This window comes from Mesoplodon mirus, assembly GCF_964341445.2.
Source record: "Mesoplodon mirus genome assembly, chromosome: 7".
NCBI classification, from domain to species: domain Eukaryota; kingdom Metazoa; phylum Chordata; class Mammalia; order Artiodactyla; family Ziphiidae; genus Mesoplodon; species Mesoplodon mirus.
The window spans coordinates 14451700-14470098 of record NC_138983.1 but is presented as its reverse complement, the minus strand read 5'-3'; the positions used below and the strand labels follow the sequence as shown (position 1 = coordinate 14470098).

At 41.8% G+C, this 18399-nt stretch overlaps 1 protein-coding gene across 8 annotated transcripts in view; it reads left to right on the top strand.

The window, feature by feature from the left end:
- ATG13 (autophagy related 13) overlaps positions 1 to 18399 on the top strand; it is a 48824-nt gene that overhangs the window by 20490 nt on the left and 9935 nt on the right. For all 8 annotated transcript variants that reach the window (XM_082626922.1, XM_082626918.1, XM_082626924.1 and 5 more), the window contains 9 exons: positions 3821 to 3902; positions 4874 to 4954; positions 5559 to 5678; positions 10289 to 10335; positions 11619 to 11759; positions 14863 to 14903; positions 15849 to 15945; positions 16251 to 16349; positions 17397 to 17490. In XM_082626922.1, the coding sequence (XP_082483048.1) occupies positions 3834 to 3902; positions 4874 to 4954; positions 5559 to 5678; positions 10289 to 10335; positions 11619 to 11759; positions 14863 to 14903; positions 15849 to 15945; positions 16251 to 16349; positions 17397 to 17490 (789 nt within the window). In that variant the 5' untranslated portion in view covers positions 3821 to 3833. The remainder of the gene's footprint in view (positions 1 to 3820; positions 3903 to 4873; positions 4955 to 5558; positions 5679 to 10288; positions 10336 to 11618; positions 11760 to 14862; positions 14904 to 15848; positions 15946 to 16250; positions 16350 to 17396; positions 17491 to 18399) is intronic.

The following is an 18399-nucleotide window of genomic DNA, read 5'->3' as shown; positions in this document are numbered from 1 at the left end:
CATAAAAACCACCCAGATGAGAACAGGTGAAGGCCATTTATTCAGAGCTTGCAGTAGCAGAGGAGTCAGCTCCAGCAATTGCCTTTGACAGAGATGCAAAGGCAGGTAGACCACTGGGGAAGCTTTATAATGGAAAAAAGGCAGGGAAGCCTTCAGGAATGTCCTAATTTGGGGCTATTGGCACAAGGAAGCTGTAGGCAGCCTGACTACAAGTGGGGGTATTCTATATGTTTGGTTGGGGTACATATTTGGCTTTCTCTGGTTGGTCCTAAGTTGGAAGCAGGGATAAAAATTAGGGAAGCTGTCAGTTAATCAAGTCCTGGCTGTTTGGGGCCAGTTTTTACAGGGGTTATCGTTTGACTTCCTGGACTGGTTGCTAGAGATAGTCTGACTTCCTTGACTGGTAAGTGTAGATAGTAGGTTGGCTTCCTGGGCTAGATTTTTGCAGATTGTGGGTCAGAGCCCTATCTTTATATACATAGTCTGGCCATTGTCCATTAGTATGTCGTGACTCTCATGATAAGACACAAATTCCACAAGAAAGGCAAGCCACAAACTGGGAGAAGGTATTTGCAGTACATATCCAACAATGTACTGAATCCACTATATATTTTTTAAAACTCCCACAATTCAGTAAGAAAAAGACAACCTAATTTTTTAAGTGGGCAAAAGGCTTGAACTAGCACTTTATGAAAGAGGATATCCAAATGTCTAATAAACATATGAAAAGGTGTCAGTGGGGGAAAGGCAGTCATCATTTCATCTCTAATTTAATCATCAGTCATTCAATGCAGATTAAATGAAATAACACCACACTCCTACCAAGATGGCTAAGGAATCAACAATACGAAGTGGTAGTGTAGACGTGGAACACTGGGAGCTCTAACGTACTGTTGGTGGTGATGCAAATTGGTACAGGTCCTAGAAAACTGTTTGGCAGTATCTATCAAAGCTAAACACAGGCATACCTTGGATATATCGTGGGTCGGTTCCAGATCACTGTAATAAAGTGAATCACATGAATTTTTTTGTTTCCCTGTGCATATAGAGGTGTGTTTAAACTAAACTATAGACTATTAAGAGTGCAATAGCATTATGTCTTAAAAAAAACAATGTACATACCTTAATTTAAAAATACTTTATTACTAAAAAATGCTAGCCATCATCTGAGCCTTCAGTGAGTTGTAATCTTTTTGCTGGTGGAGGGTTTGAAATATTTTGAGAATTACCAAAATATGACACTGTGACACAAAGTGAGCAAATGCCATGGGAAAAATGGCGCTGATAGACTTGCTCAACACAGGGTTGACACAAACCTTCAAATTTTTTATTTAATAAATTTATTTATTTTATTTATTTATTTTTGGCTGCATTGGGTCTTCGTTGCTGTGCGCGGGCTTTCTCTAGTTGCAGCGAGCAGGGGTTACTCTCTTTGCAGTGCGTGGGCTTCTCATTGCGGTGGCTTCTCTTGTTGCAGAGCACGGGCTGTAGGCACGTGGACTTCAGGCACGTGGACTTCAGTAGTTGTAGCACGTGGGCTCAGTAGTTATGGCTCGTGGGCTCTAGAGGGCAGGCTCAGTAGTTGTGGCGCATGGGCTTAGTTGCTCCACGGCATGTGGGATGATCCCAGACCAGGGCTGGAACCCGTGTCCCCTGCATTGGCAGTCGGATTCTTAACCACTGCGCCACCAGGGAAGCCCCTTCAATTTGTTTTTTAAAAAAAGGAGGGGGCAATATCTGTGAAGCAGGGTGCAATAAAACAAGGTATGCCTGCATATGCATACTCTGTGACCCAACAACGACACTCCTGGCTCTACATCTGATAGCAGTGAGTATTTATATTCACGAAAACTCTCATGTGAGAATATAATAACCGATTTCCCTGGTGGTGCAGTGGTTAAGAATCCACTTGCCAATTCAGGGGACACGGGTTCGAGCCCTGGTCCGGGAAGATCCCACATGCCGTGGAGCAACTAAGCCCGTGCACCACAACTACTGAGCCTGCACTCTAGAGCCCGTGAGCCACAACTACTGAAGCCCACATGCCCTAGAGCCTGGACTCCGCAACAAGAGAAGCCAACGCAATGAGAAGCACATGCACCACAAGGAAGAGTAGCCCCTGCTCGCCGCAACTACAGAAAGCCCGTGCGCAGCATCGAAGACCCAATGTAGCCAAAAAAAAAAAAAAAAAGAATATAACAGCTAAAAGCAGGAAACAACCCAAATGTTTATCAACAGTTTAATTTATAAATTGTGGCATATTCATAAAATGGAGTGCTACATAACAATGAAAAAGAATAAACTTGCTACATGCAGCATTATAAATGAATCTTGCAGACATAATGTTGAATAAAGGAAGGTACACAACAGAAGAGTTAATACTATTTGATTCCATTTATAAGAAGTTCAAAACAAACAAAACTAATCTATGGTGATAGAGGTCAGAATCATGGTTACTTTTTGGTGGTTTTATTGACCAAGGGAACACAAAGGCATCTTCTGGATTATTGGAAATGTACTATAACTCGATCTGGGTTGTCATTGTATGAGTGTTTACATACAAAATGTTTATTGAGCTGTACACCTAAGATTTGTGCATTTCACTACGTGTAAGTTATACCTCAATAGAGAACAATGTTGTTGTTTTTTTAACTTGTATTCATTATTTCCTGCTTCAACTCTATCCTTTTGTTTATACCTTTCCTTAAAACTAGCTGTCCCTCTGGCTTTCTTGTTTTTTTGTTAACTGAAAGCCCATTAAACTTTTTGCACTCAGTCTTTAAATCCTGTTAGCTCTTCCTTTAAAATACCTCCCATCCATACTATTTCCAAATCATGTCTGTATCTGTATTCGAGTTTTAGCCTTGACCACAAGCCTGAATTCTTGCCAAGAACCTAATTGGTTTCCCTGCTTTCCATACTCAAAACTATTCTACAATATGCCAGCAAAGCTGTCATCTAAAGCAGCATTTGGATTGTGTTGCTTCCTCTCCTCAAAAGCCTTGAGGGTGCTCCCATTTCTGGCATATTAGACGCAAGTCAGTCTCTAGCACTGTATTTAAGACTCTCATGATCTGGCCCCAGCCAGCCATACACAACCGCTGGAAAATTGGCATACTTAATAGTTCCAAACCCATTTTGCTCTCTGTGGCTTATACGCCTTTGTTCATGGTCTTCTCTCCGTAAATGCTTTCTTCCTCATACCAGCCCCTTCTCAAAACATTTTAGCCTGGGGGTTTATGATGTACTTCGTGAAACTCATGAACTCCCTGAATATACCCAAAGTTTCTGTATTTGTGCATTTTTTTGGAGAAAGGGCTTGTCATGTCATTGGATTCTCAGAAAGGGTCCAAAACCTACCCCCAATCCTACCCCACTCCCGCCCAAAGTTAAATTGATTTACTGGCCCTTTGAAGGAATGTTAACTCACTTTATGTTTTAATAAAGTTTTTGTCTCATTAACACCTAGTCTTCAATATGCTGGGTAATAAAACTTTTTTAATAGGTAAGTAATACAACTTTTAAAATATATAAGTTATATTTAAAAGCTCAAAGTTTCAGATTCAGGTAAAACGGCTTGTCTCATCTATTTTTAAGGTCTACAGATTTAGCTCTTTGTGTGGAATTTATTTTGCTCAAAAGATAGTATGTATTTTTCACTTTGGTGTCTTTAGTCAGGGGGGAAATTTTTTTTACCTCCTACGTGACTATTCATACAGCTAGTAGACAATACCATCTCTGTATGCTTTGTTGTAGCAATCCCTTTTAAAAGATATTAGTCACATTTTTCAACACTTTTTTTTTTTTCTTCCTGTTTTAGATTCCTATAGGCAATGGAAACTGATCTCAATTCCCAGGACAGAAAGGACCTGGACAAGTTCATTAAGTTTTTTGCCCTCAAGGTACTATATCCATTCTCTTGAGCCTAGAACTGTTAGAAATAACTTCCGTGCTTCTCCCTTTTTGGAAATATAGCATAACAGCTTGCAGCTTGCCCATTTTAAGGGATACTTCTGTCTGTTGTAAACCAAACTGTGAAATTTGGGGGCGGTACTGGGGGTGTAACTAAAAAGTAGCTTCCAATTTTCCTCAGCTACTTGTTCAAAAAAAATTTTTTTTTGCAAGCCTGTTTGCAGAAATGTCAAACTTATTATGCCAGGTTATTGGCACAGTATGTTCCCTTGGGGTGGGAACAAAGACTGCGGACTGGAATGGACAGAAGTTTGGGCATCTTTCCGTAAGCATCAACTACCTTTGAAATGTCTCACTTTCACTTATTGTTCCCTTCTGGGTAAATGAAGAATTAAAACTGAATTTTGAATGCTTTAGAAGGCATATTTTCCTAAATCTAAAAATCATTTCCACCTCTCTCACTCCTTCCTCTCAACCATTGCTATGTAAGAATAATCCAGGCAGTAGATTCTGGTTGTAAAATTAGTTGGAAGACTTTTGCCATATGGGCCAAGTCCTATGAATAATTGTGGAATCCTTGGTTTAAATCAACTATGATTACATAAGTGTATGGCAGTGAATATTTAAACCTATGGTTGGACTTGTTTTTCTATGAAAGTCAGAGCCACCATGTGCAACTTCCCTTCTGCCATGTGAGAATATTATAGATTACAAGCCTCAAACTGTAATTTCTCCAATTGGTTGACACTGTGCCCTCAGGAATATTTACAGTATTATTTTTGTGCCGTGTTTTTTTCCTACCTGTTCTTGAAGATTTTAAATCCTACCCTTTCCTGAAGTATAGTTATGATCACTAGCATCTTTTTAATCCTGCATTGGGAGGGTTTTAACCCTGATTAGGAGCCAAATCAATTTGTTATAACTTTTCATCTTTGATTTTTTGTTTGTTTGCCTTTTTTAGACTGTCCAAGTGATTGTCCAGGCTCGACTGGGCGAGAAGATTTGTACTCGTTCATCTTCTTCCCCAACGGGTTCAGACTGGGTAAAATTCCAATTCTTTGTTAAGGGATATACTATGGTGTTTGTCACAAGGAATCACGATGTAGTAATAAATAATGCTATTTCTAGTATTACTAAATCATAACATTAAAATACCTAATTCCGGGCTTCCCTGGTGGCGCAGTGGTTGAGAGTCCGCCTGCCAATGCAGGGGACACGGGTTCGTGTCCCAGTCCGGGAAGATCCCGCATACCGCGGAGTGGCTGGGCCCATGAGCCGTGGCCGCTGAGCCTGCGCGTCCGGAGCCTGTGCTCCGCAACGGGAGAGGCCACAGCAGTGAGAGGCCCGCGTACTGAAAAAAAAAAAACCTAATTCCATTTGATCCATTCATTTGGAAAGTACGTTCTTCATCAATGTTAGTCTGATGTATTTGTTTTTTGGCTTTCCGCTGTGATAGGTGAAAAGCTTTTTCAACCTGAGTTTTGGGGCTTTGATGCAAGATATCTTATGGGTAAGGGAGAAGTAGATGAATGTCCTTAATCAGTCAAGAGCAATGCCTGCTTTACTCAGCATCCAATCTTACTACTTACAATCTTTCCATAATGTTCCTTGTGAGTGTTTAACACAAAGTTCCTTTTGTTTTCTAGTTCAATTTAGCAATCAAAGACATCCCAGAGGTTACACATGAAGCGAAGAAGGCGCTGGCAGGGCAGCTGCCTGCCGTCGGGAGGTCTATGTGTGTGGAGATCTCACTCAAGACTTCTGAGGTAAGGTTATGGCCAGAAGGCTGTCTTTTATTTTTTTTTAACTTTTTATTTTATATTGGAGTATAGCTGATTAACAGTGTTGTGATAGTTTCAGGTGCACAGCAAAGGGACTCAGCCATACATATACATGTATCCATTCTCCCACAAACTCCCCTCCCATCCAGGCTGCCACATAACATTGAGCAGAGTTCCTTGTGCTATACAGTAGGTCCTTGTTGGTTGTCCATTTTAAATATAGCAGTGTGTACATGTCGATCCCAAACTCCCTAACTATCCCTTCCCCCCATCCTCCCCCGGTAATGGTAAGTTCATTCTCTAAGTCTGTGAGTCTGTTTCTGTTTTGTAAATAAGTTCATTTGTATATTTCTTTTTAGATTCTGCATATAAGGGATATCACAGGATATTTCTCTTTCTCTTTCTGACTTACTTCACTCAGTATGACAGTCTCTAGGTCCATCCATGTTGCTGCAAATGACATTATTTCATTCTTTTTAATTGCTGAGTAAATTCCTTTGTATATACATACCACATCTTCTTTATCCACTCCTCTGTCGTTGGACATTTAGGTTGCTTCCATGTCTTGGCTACTGTAAACAGTGCTGCAAAGAACATTCGGGTGCATGTATCCTTTCGGACCATGTTTTTCTCTGGATATATGCCCAGGAGTGAGATTGCAGGGTCATATGGTAGCTCTGTTTTTAGTTTTTTAAGGACAATCCATACTGTTCTCCATAGTGGCTATACCAATTTACATTCCCACCAACAGTGTAGGAGGGTTCCCTTCTCTCCACCAGGACGGTGTCTTAACTAGGCACTCAAAGCTCTTCACACTCTGGTTCCAACTCAGCCTTTTTTTTTTTTAAATACTTATTTATTTGGTTGTGTTGGGTCTTAGTTGTGGCATGCGGGATCATTTTTTAGTTGTGGCATGTGGGATCTAGTTCTCTGACCAGGGATCGAACCTGGGCCCGCTGCATTGGGAGTGCAGAGTCTTAGCCACTGGACCATGAGGGAAGTCCCCCAACTCAGCCTTATTCCTGCTCCTTCCCTCTCTTATCACCTCATCATTCTCTGAGGAGGTTGTGGTTTTTTTGTTTTTGTTTTTTTTTTTGCGGTACTTGGGCCTCTCACTGCTGTGGCCTCTCCCATTGCGGAGCACAGGCTCCGGACGTGCAGGCTCAGTGGCCATGGCTCACGGGCCCAGCCACTCTGCAGCATGTGGGATCTTCCTGGACCTGGGCACGAACCTGTGTCCCCTGCATCAGCAGGCGGGACTCTCAACCACTGCGCCACCAGGGAAGCCCGAGGTTGTAGTTTTTGTACTTATTTTTCCAACAACTTGGAATAGACTCTTCACCCTCATCTTCATATATATCATCTATATGTGGTATGTTTCTATTCATCCTTCAAGACTTATATGCCCTAGAGCAGGCGTCCCCAACCTCTGGGCCGCACAGCAGGAGGTGAGCAGTGGGTGAGCGAGTGAAGCTTCATCTGCCGCTCCCCATCGCTGTCATTAATGTGTGAACCATTGCTCGCATACACTGCCTTGAACTATCCCCCCCATCACGTGCATTACCTCCTGAACCATCATCATCCACACCACCCTCCCCCCATGGAAAAATTGTCTTCCATGAAACCGGTCCCTGGTGTCAAAAAGGTTGGGGACCGCTGCTCTAGAGGATCTCCCTTTCTAAACCCTCTTTAGATTTCCTGTGTGTTTTCTTTACGTTTGTTTCCGGAGTATAACTTGCTGTATTGTGGGGTTTTTTTAATGTGTTTTTGTTCACCTTATTCCGTGCTAGGATTGAGGCAAATATTCTTTCTTTCATGTTTATTAATCAATATCCACTACAGGATTGTGAGGGTGCATGGTATAATAAAAGGCAAATGAGTTTGGAGCTATACAGACCCAAATTCAGATCCTAGCTGAGCAACTTTGTCCGAATTACTTAACCCCACCTCCACTAACACCACCAAAGTAACATGACACTTCACAGTCTTGCAGAGCTATAATACTTCCTCATTTCATTCTTACTTGTAAATTACCTAACATAACATATGGTAGGTGATCATTACATATTCATGTTCATACTATCCTTTTTTTTTTTTTTTTTTTTTTTTTTTTTTGGCTGCGTCGGGTCTTAGTTGCAGCACTTGGGATCTTCGTTGTGGCATGTGGGATCTTTTGTTGCAGTGCACGGGCTTCTCTCTAGTTGAGGCACACGGGCCTAGTTATTCTGAAGCATGTGGGATCTTAGTTCCCTGACCAGGGATCGAACCCACGTCCGCTGCATAAGAAGGCAGATTCTTAACCACTGGACCATCAGGGAAGTCCCTGCACTTTTATTCTTGAGGTCAGCAGCTTTGCCACATCTTATTTATCTGTGTAGTTCTTCAGTTCTTTTTGAGGGACTTCCCTGGTGGCGCAGTGGTTAAGAATCTGCCTGCCAATGCAGGGGACACGGGTTCGAGCCCTGGTCCAGGAAGATCCCACATGCCACGGAGCAACTAAGCCTGTGCACCACAACTACTGAGCCTGCACTCTAGAGCCCGCGAGCCACAACTACTGAAGCCCGTGTACCTTAGAGTCCGTGTGCTGCAACCACTGAGCCCACACGCTGCAACTACCAGGCCCGCATGCTGCAACTACTGAAGCCTGCGTAACTAGAGCCTGTGCTCTGCAACAAGAGAAGCCACCGCAATGAGAAGCCTGCATGCTGCAACGAAGGGTAGTCCCTGCTCGCCACAACTAGAGAAAGTCCACGCACAGCAATGAAGACCCAACGCAGCCAAAAATAAATAAAATTTAAAAAAAAATTCTTTTTGAAATGAAGCAGGATATAAATAAATAATCATCTCTGCGTGGCACAGTGCCTGGGATGGCACACAGTAGGCTCTCAATTTTGTTGAACGAATGATGTCAGTACTTATTCCATGGCAACCTTAAGCACCAAATAAAACAAAACTTCGTATTTTTCTTTATTGAATTACCAATTTATACTGTGGATTATTTTTCTTAGCGATCCATGGGGAGTCCAAAAGGAGTCCCTGGAATAACTCTTTCCTCTCTCAGGCATCTGTGTAATCCTATTCTAAACTGTTGTGATTATCCTAGAGAAACCACACCAATTTATCTTGGATACTTCCTAGTGTCCAGTCATCCCTTGATTTTTTTTGGGGGGGTGGATTCAAAATTCATCATATCATTTAAAGATGGCACTGTGATGAAAAGGATATATATTAAGAATACATATTTAAATTTGATCTAGAACAAGTAAAAATTCTCTACTCCGCAAACTAACCTGAGTTTATTCCCAAACCTAAAAGAATGGCCCTCTTACAGCTGATTCGTAAAAAGATTACTTGTGTTCAAAAGTATGTGACTATCCATCTCACTAAATGACACACAAGAGCGTTACAGGGTTAAGGGATTCTGGCTTTGGTCTTTTCTTTTTCTTTCCCACCCACTAGACTAAGTCTGTTCAGAGTAACACGTAGAGAGACTGAACAGTTTGGCTAAAGACATCAAATAGCTAAAAAGACTTTTAAGTAAGGAGCTTGTTAAGATATTTAACTGTGAGTATCACCTAAAAATATCCTCTATAGAATTGGAGGGAAAGGCTCTCTCCATCGTTTGAAGTGTTGGCCTTTCTGAAGAGCAATTTGGACGTACATAGCAAAAGTCTTAGAAGCATGAATATTCTTTGATCCAACAATTCTAATTCTAGAAATTTACCTTAAGGAACTAAGTCAGGATGCATACAGAATTTTAGTCTCAAGTCTGTTTATCACAGTGTTGTTTGTAGTAGTGAAAATTTAGAAACAAGCTGTATGTCCAAGTATGGGGGTACTGATTGGATAAAATAATTGTCATATGTTGGAATACTACGCAGCCATTAAAAATAATGTAGACTTTTAAATTTTATTTATTTATTTAATTTTTGGCTGTGTTGGGTCTTCATTGCTTTGTGTGGGCTTTCTCTAGCTGTGGCAAGTGGGTGCTACTCTTCGTTGCGGCGTGCAGGCTTCTCACTGCGGTGGCTTCTCTTGTTGTGGAGCCTGGGCTCTAGGTGTGTGGGCTTCAGTAGTTGTGGCTCTCAGACTCTAGAGCGCAGGCGCAGTAGTTGTGGCTCACGGGCTTAGTTGCTCCGCGGCATGTGGGAGCTTCCCGGACTAGGGCTCGAACCCGTGTCCCCTGCATTGGCAGGCAGACTCTCAACCACTGCGCCACCAGGGAAGCCCAGGCAGGTGGATTCTTAACCACTGCACCACCAGGAAGTCCCCTAGAATTTTTAATTATAAGGAAAATTCCATGTTGTATTTATTGATAAAAAGTGATAGGGGCTTAGACCGTGTGCAGCAACAAAGACCCAATGCAGCCAAAAAATAAATAAATGAATAAATTTTTTTTAAAGTGATAAAAATAGTATATATAGTATGATCTCACTTTTATTTAGAAAAATCACTGATTGGATTATAAATTGATGTCTCTTCTTTTTGCTTATTTATACTTTCTAATATTTTTATAGTGACTGTATAGTGCTTTATAATAAGGAAAAAGAAGATTAAAAAAACCCTGAAATATCTTTCAATTGTTCCATCTACAGGGAGATTCCATGGAGCTAGAAATCTGGTGTCTGGAAATGAATGAAAAGTAAGTGGTCTGTCTCAGGGTCCTTCGTTGTGGTTGCTGAGGATAAAGTGCGTGACATCATGTGAAAAGCAGGGCTTTGTACCAGTCATGGAGAGGGTTCTGACCACTTGACAGAGCCAATAGGTCTTTGCTACAGTTTGCTTCATGCTTGGCTTCCAGCCCAGGCACAGAGATGACCTTCAGAGGGAGTGTCAGTCGAGAGAGATTCAGACACCACTGGGAGAGGAGCAGAGAGAAAGCTGAAAAAGGATTTGTTGTTTTCCCAGAGTACAAATAGTTCTCTGATTAAATCCCTTGAGCCCTTGCAACATGACTACTCTGTTTTGTCTGTTTTCTGTGTGGCAGACATCCAATAAGATTTCCCCTCACTACTCCTTTAGACATGCTGTGTTGGTCACGGATTGGAAATGCATGTTATTTTCCCCCTCCATTTTCTTCTTTCAGGGCAGGTTAGCTTACTTCCTGCCCAAAGCTTTAGTTTTCAAGAAGAATATATAGGAAAATTGAGGAAATAGCAACACATCAGAAGAAAAATCTTATTAATAAGTATGAGTGGTATGGTCATTATTTTTCTTTCTTAAATAGAAAGCAACTGCCAGGTTAGAGTCCAAAATTTTAGTACCAGACACTTCTCCAGATTCCCTGTTAGATGTATAGAGGTAAACTGCTTGTGAGATAGTACATTGAAATTGTTTGCACCTTTAGTAATACAATTGCAATATTGAATTACTGTTTTTAAGGGTGTTGCTTTATTTCTTAGAAAGATAACTGCTTCAAAGCTAGAAAAAAAACATATTGGATACCTTTTGGTGCCCACCTGCCTTTGTCTAGTGCATGAGAAAGTGAAACTTTGGCTAACTTCAACAATCTGTTGATAAGCTGACAAAGAACTCTAACTACAATGTTAGTTCAGAACATGTTTTAATAATAAATTTAATCTTACACAGTTCCAGCACTTAATTTGTGACTATCTCTGTTGACTGTAATACTCTGTGAAAGGTTATTTAGACTGCAAATCAGATTATATTCTATCAGAATTTATGAATAATGCTAACAGATTTTTTTTTAGATTTTTAAAATTGAAGTATAGTTGATATTCAATGTTGTATTAGTTCCTAGTGTACAGCAAAGTGATTCAATTATATATATATATATATTCTAATGCTAACAAATTAATCTCAGTAGCTAGATAGAACATAACTAACATCTCTATTCATTGCATTTCTGTTCTTTGTTTTTCATTAGTGGAGTAGGAGAATGCTGATAGTGTCTTTGCTCCTCAGGTGTGATAAAGAAATCAAAGTTTCCTATGCCGTATACAACAGACTGTCGTTGCTACTGAAGTCTCTCCTTGCTATAACTAGGGTGACACCAGCTTACAGACTGTCCAGGAAACAAGGGCATGAATATGTCATATTGTATAGGTAAGCAGTCACCTTCATGATTCACTCATGGGCCTCATCATTTTGCACATTGTCTGACCAGCATTCAGGTATTCCATGATTAGTTTTTAGACAGACGTTTGGATAGTTGATGCTGTAGCTTTACTATGATTGTCTGTCTATTCTCCCTTCTGAACCTCAGCTTTTTGCAAAGCAACCAAGTTCGTTATTCTTTTGTTTGTACACAGTCATGACTCCTGTAGAATGGATTTTGAAGTCCTACTGATATATATCCCATTTCTGGAAAAGGAAGTTAAGACTTTGAAAAACAGGCTATCCTGGGAAGACTCCACAATGTTCTGTATTCCAGAGTTAGATTAAAACTTTTTGTGTAACAAACTGCTAATTCAGTGTGTTTTTAATTAGTTGTCTGTGGATATAAAGAACTTGGTAACAGTTCTTTGAGTATTTTCCTTGTAGTATTTCACATCAACATATATTTGAGTGCTCTTTTGAGGCAAGCATTGTGGTAGGCCCAAGGAAGAACTATACAGAGGCCCAGCCATACTGGTGTTTCTAATCTAATGGGGGAAATGGTTTGGTACATGCATAGTCACAGTAAAAAGCAGGATTTGCATAGCAGTGTCAGGAAAAAAGTGCTGTGAAAACACAGGAAGAAAGAGTTTATTCTGGGTGGGAGAATCAAGACAGGCTTCATGGAGGAAGTAGCATTCCAGCTAGACCTTGGGGCAGAGAAAATTTCATCTGTTGGAAGTAAGGGAGCCTGATCATTCCAGGTGAGGTGTACAGCAGATTGCAAGGAACAGAAATGGGAGGCAGAAATGAGCTGTACTCAGATTGTCGAAAGGACCAGAGCGGTGGTGAGGAGGATGTGTAGCAGAGTGTGAGAGCAGAGCATGGAAAGTCAAGGGTTCCTAAATCATCCAAGACTCTGTTTCATATTAGTGATGAGCCATGGGTTTTAGCCTTTGGCTTACATGTATAGAGCTGATCTTTATTTTATTTATTTTAATTAAATTATTTATTTATTTATTTATTTTCACCTGCCTTGGGTCTTTGTTGCTGCGCACGGGCTTTCTCTAGTTGCAGCGAGCAGGGGCTACCCTTTGTTGTGGTGCACGGGCTTCTCATTGTGGTGGCTTCTCTAGTTGTAGAGCACGGACTCTAGATGCACGGGCTTCAGTAGTTGTGGCACACAGGCTCAGTAGTTGTGGTTCGCGGGCTCTAGAGTGCAGGCTCAGTAGTTGTGGCATATGGGCTTAGTTGCTCTGTGGCATGTGGCATCTTCCTGGACCAGGGCTTGAACCCGTGTCCCCTGCATTGGCAGGCGGATTCTTAACCACTGTGCCACCAGGGAAGTCCCTAGAGCTGAACTTTAGAAGAATTAGTATAGCAGGCTGGAAGGACCAAGGATGAGAGACTTAACTAGTTCTGTTGAAATAATCCAGCAACCCTACCTATATTTATTTTTCCAAGTCTTTAATACATTTTTGTTGTCTTCCCAGGTTTCAGGATGTGTATTCCATTTGAAAATTATTAGACTTTTATTTAGATATAATAGATTCCTTTCTTTTATTTCCCATTTACCTATGCTAAGTTTCCTTCACTTTGGTTCTTCTGTAAGTAGCCATGTTACACTACTAGTCATCAGCTTAGTTAACTAGGACTCCTAGTCCTTCTCATACCTGTGTTTCAAGTCTTCATTGTATCTCTGGAGTAATACAGTATTTACAAGGGGCTTCCCTGGTGGCACAGTGCTTGAGAGTCCGCCTGCCGATGCAGGGGACACAGGTTCGTGCCCCAGTCCAGGAAGATCCCACATGCCGCAGAGCGGCTGGGCCCATGAGCCGTGGCTGCTGGGCCTGTGCGTCCAGAGCCTGTGCTCCACAACGGGAGAGGCCACAGCAGTGAGAGGCCCGCGTACCGCAAAAAAAATAATAAAGAAAGAAAGAAAGAATATAGCCAAGAAAAAGTGGAACATAATCAGATTATTTAAAGCACTGTACCAGTATTCAGATGAGTAGTGAGCTGATGGTCAGCTTTTTGTCAGAGGGTGCCTAGCAAAATCTCCTTTGGTGACAGTTTATTAACATTATTCATGTATTACTTTATGGCAGGAGTCAGCAAACTATGGTCAGCAGACCATTTGCTTGTTTTTATTTTTATTTTTTAATATATTTTTAAAATTTATGTATTTATTTTTCTTTTTTGGCTGCATCGGGTCTTAGTTATGGCACGTGGGATCTTCGTTGAGGCATGCGGGATCTTTCATTGCGACGCGCGGGCTCTTTGTTGCGGCGCATGGGCTTCTCTCTAGTTGTGGCATGCAGGTTTTCTCTCTCTAGTTGTGGTGCACAGGCTCCAGAGCGCGTGGGCTCTGTAGTTTGGGGCACGCAGGCTGTCTAGTTGAGGCACGTGAGCTTAGAAGTTGTGGCGCACGGGCTTAGTTGCCCCGCGGCATGTGGGATCTTAGTTCCCCAACCAGGTATCGAACCCGCATCCCCTGCATTGGAAGGCAGATTCTTTATCACTGGACCACCAGGGAAGTCCCTTGTTTTTATAAATAAGATTATCTTACAACATAGCCACTCCATTCGTTTACGTATTATCAGTGGTTACTTTTGCAGTATAACAGCAAAGCTGAGTAGTTGCTACAGACTATGTGGCCCACAAGCATAAAATATTTACTAACTGATCCTTTTTTTTCTTTTAATTAACTAATTAATTTATTTTTGCCTGCATTGGGTCTTCGTTGCTGTGCGCCAGCTTTCTCTAGTTGTGGTGAGCAGGGGGCTATTCTTCGTTGTGGTGCGCGGGCTTAATTGCTCCGCGGCATGTGGGATCTTCCCGACCAGGGCTCAAACCCGTGTCCCTTGCATTGGCAGGTGGATTCTTAACCACTGCGCCACTAGGGGAGTCCCTATTCTCCTAATTTCTTAACCAGTCCTCTCCATCTACATGCCCATGCCTACAGCTTAATCAAGTGGTAGCAATATTGCACCATTAGGAGAGATGTTCATGCAGATAAGAAGGGTTGGTTTTGTTTATTTTGTTTCTCGGTGTTTGGTATGTAGTCCCTTAGAATAAAGAACCAGGTAACATTTTCTTTCTTCCTTCCCTACAGAATATATTTTGGGGAAGTTCAGCTGAATGGCTTAGGAGAAGGTATGTATCAAGGTTGAAAAACATTTGTAGTATTGTTAAGAGCTCTCCTGACTTCAGAGATATGCTTGGATGCTGCCTGTAATAATACATAGCTTGTGATTTTAGTATGAGTGATACAAGTAAGGAAAAGACAGGTAGGTGGTCCAAAGAGCCACCAGGGAATGACTGAATAATTTTCCCAAAAGTTCCAGTAACTCAGTATTCTTTCTTACTCTTTATACCAGCAGTCCCCAACCTTTTGGCACCAGGGACCGGTTTTGTGGAAGACAATTTTTCCACGGAAGTGGGAGGTGATACTAGTGATGGGGAGTGGCAGATGAAGCTTCAGTCGCTTGCCCGCCACTCACCTCCTGCTCTGTGGCCTGGCCTCCCAGGGGTTCGCGACCCCTGCTTTATACGACTGTCTGTTTTCCTAATTTTCTACAATGAGCATGTTAAATGTCTCTGATGAGCATCAACAATTTTGAAAAATTGGAAATGAAACCAAGAAAACCAGGAAAGCTTTGTTGTAACACTCTGACTCTTTTCTGTATTTAGTTCTGGGGTGGCAACTTGGGTGGGAGTGCATTTACTTCATAAATTGAGGTGTTTGTGTGAGAAACTCCCTGTGCCCCTTTGCTGTCTTAGTAGCACATCTGGACAGGGTTGGTTAGGACTTGTTTAAGCTTTAGGACTAATCATCATTTTACCCCTTTGAAGGTAGTTTTATCTGGAAATAGAATGCTGTTTCCCCTGGCAATATTAGGTCAATATAGAATAAATTGAAAAAATATATATATACATACACACACATGCACGTATGTATGAAATTGAGGCTGCTGCACTCAGGGTGCTAAGTGGGTAACGCCAGAGATTGCACAACAGGCTAAGTGGTTCAGGGAAAGACAGACTGCGGGTACTGTAAGTATTCTCTGGAAAAACCTAATTATGTATCTCTTTTCCTAGGTTTCCAGACAGTTCGTGTTGGGACAGTGGGTACCCCTGTGGGCACCATCACTCTTTCTTGTGCTTACAGAATTAACTTGGCATTCATGTCCACCAGGTGAGGAAAGAGCCTTGGAATCCAATAGAACTCTTCTAAAGATATTAAAGTTCTTTTCCTCCAAACCTTGTGGCTAAGCCTACAATTCAGCTTCTCCATTGCTGAACTGAGAGAACCCTTCTTCCAGATTGGAGAATCTGAGGGTCCCAGAGCCAATGTAGAATGGGTGGTTTATATTTAGGGATGTAGTAGTTAAGGCTCTGTGGTTCCTGCCGATAGATAAGAGGCGAGGGGCTCTCTGAGGACTTCAGGGGGACTTGACAAGGCATTCTAACAAATACGGCAATCTGCTTACTGCATTACAGGCACTTTGAGAGGACCCCACCTATCATGGGGATTATTATTGATCACTTTGTGGACCGTCCCTATCCCAGCTCCTCGCCCATGCATCCCTGCAATTACAGGTGAGGACTGTGAAAAACACTTCCCCAAACTGCAGCTAGGCAGAAGCATCCATCTTGCACAGGTCCATAGAGCACCTTTATCAGCACTCACTGATAGGCAGGGGGCACTGATGGAGACGCCATGTGGAGGGAAGTGGAGTGGCCAGCTTTCATTCTTGCTGCTGTCTATAGGGTATACCAAGACTTAGGGTGTACCAAGTCTCAGAAAATTCTTGGATATTTTGGATCTTGACAGTAGTGATTTGACTTTTGATTTGATTTTACTTCGGGACTGTGAGAGTGACAGTAATTTGTAGAATGTCCTTTGCAAATTAAATGGTTTTCAGGTCACCACTGACTGGCACAAGGCAGTTTTTTTTTGTTTTTTTTTTTTTTTTTTTTTTTTTTTTGCTGTACGCGGGCCTCTCACTGTTGTGGCCTCTCCCGTTGCGGAGCACAGGCTCCGGACGCGCAGGCCCAGCGGCCATGGCTCACGGGCCCAGCCGCTCCGCGGCATATGGGATCCTCCCAGACCGGGGCACGAACCCGTATCCCCTGCATCGGCAGGCGGACTCTCAACCACTGCGCCACCAGGGAGGCCCCACAAGGCAGTTTTATACATCAGAATCAAATATCTCCAGACCTAGATCCCAGATAACAGAATTTTCTAGAGATTGGAATAGATTTGTATCAGGAGAGATGCTGCCTTTCTGTAAAGGACTCATGAAGTTGGATAGGTTTTGTCTTTGGAGTCTAGACTTTTGTTTCACTGCATTCTCTATTGCTGATAATTCTTGGTCACAACACTGGCCAGGCTTCAGAAAATCCTCTCAAATGATATGTCAGGTAAAATGTTTGGATTAAAAAAAAAAAGCCACTGTCAACTTCTAGATGCTGCTTTCTGGAAATGTTTGAAATTATCAAGGATTCAACATACCTCTCTTGCCATTAGGAACTCTGCCTGAAACAGTTCATGTCACAACTTGCATCCGTATCTAACCTCTCTTTGTATCTTTTCTGAAATTACTGCCGTCAGTCAGTTCATGATTTCTTTTCCACTCACCATAGAACCGCTGGTGAGGACACTGGAGTAACATATCCTTCTGTGGAAGATTCTCAAGAAGTGTGTACCACCTCTTTTTCCACCTCCCCTCCATCCCAGGTAGGGGGAAACAGGATCCGGGGCGGCAGTAGTTATTTGGTACATATATGGGCCTTATGAAATGGTGTCAGAATTTAGATACAATCTCTTTCGGTGGTGATGGTGATCATTTCAAGGAGGTTATTTTGAGGGGTGAGGGAGAGCCTTCTTATCCAGCTGGTAATACTGCAGTGTTTCTAGTCTGTAATCATTCTTAACCTGCAAGATTACCTGTAACCTTTACCTTCCTGGGACATCTGAAAATTCCCTAGAAAATCAGTCACAGAAAATCAGAAATGTGTTCTGGTACCAGAGAGGTACTCTAACCTACACTTGTTAATTTGGTAGCTACTTCTTCTTTGAAGTGGTAAATCTGGTTCCTCATAATGGAAGGAGCACAAAAGGAGCCAATGATAATTTAGCATAAAATGCCAGTAAGACACCAACCGTGCAGTTTTTCTTCATAGTTACACAGATATCTGCCTATCTGCATTCCCTCTCTGAACATTTTTAACCATTAACTTTTCCACTCGAGTCCATCTTCAGTGTCAAATCCAGTTTCAATAAAACACAGTCTCCAAACAACGTGAGAACTTCTTCTCACAAAGAAGTGTTGTATGATGTATGTGGTACTGAGACTGCTTCAGATAAGGAATCATTTTTGCCAGCTGACTGAATTTCAGGGGCACATTTCTTCCCTTCCACCCCAAGTCTTCATCTTCTACCCATTGCCTGCCCATCATCTCTATTATTTCCCTCCTCTTTGCTTTCATATTAGATGGTTCTAGACATCAGTCAGTTCTACTTTCCTTGAAACTAGCCCCAGATTATCCCTTTTCACCATCTGACTTGGGGGACCCAACAAATTAATTAGCTATGCATACATTTTTATTTTCTATGTTTTCTTAATTAAGAAAAAAATTTAATTTA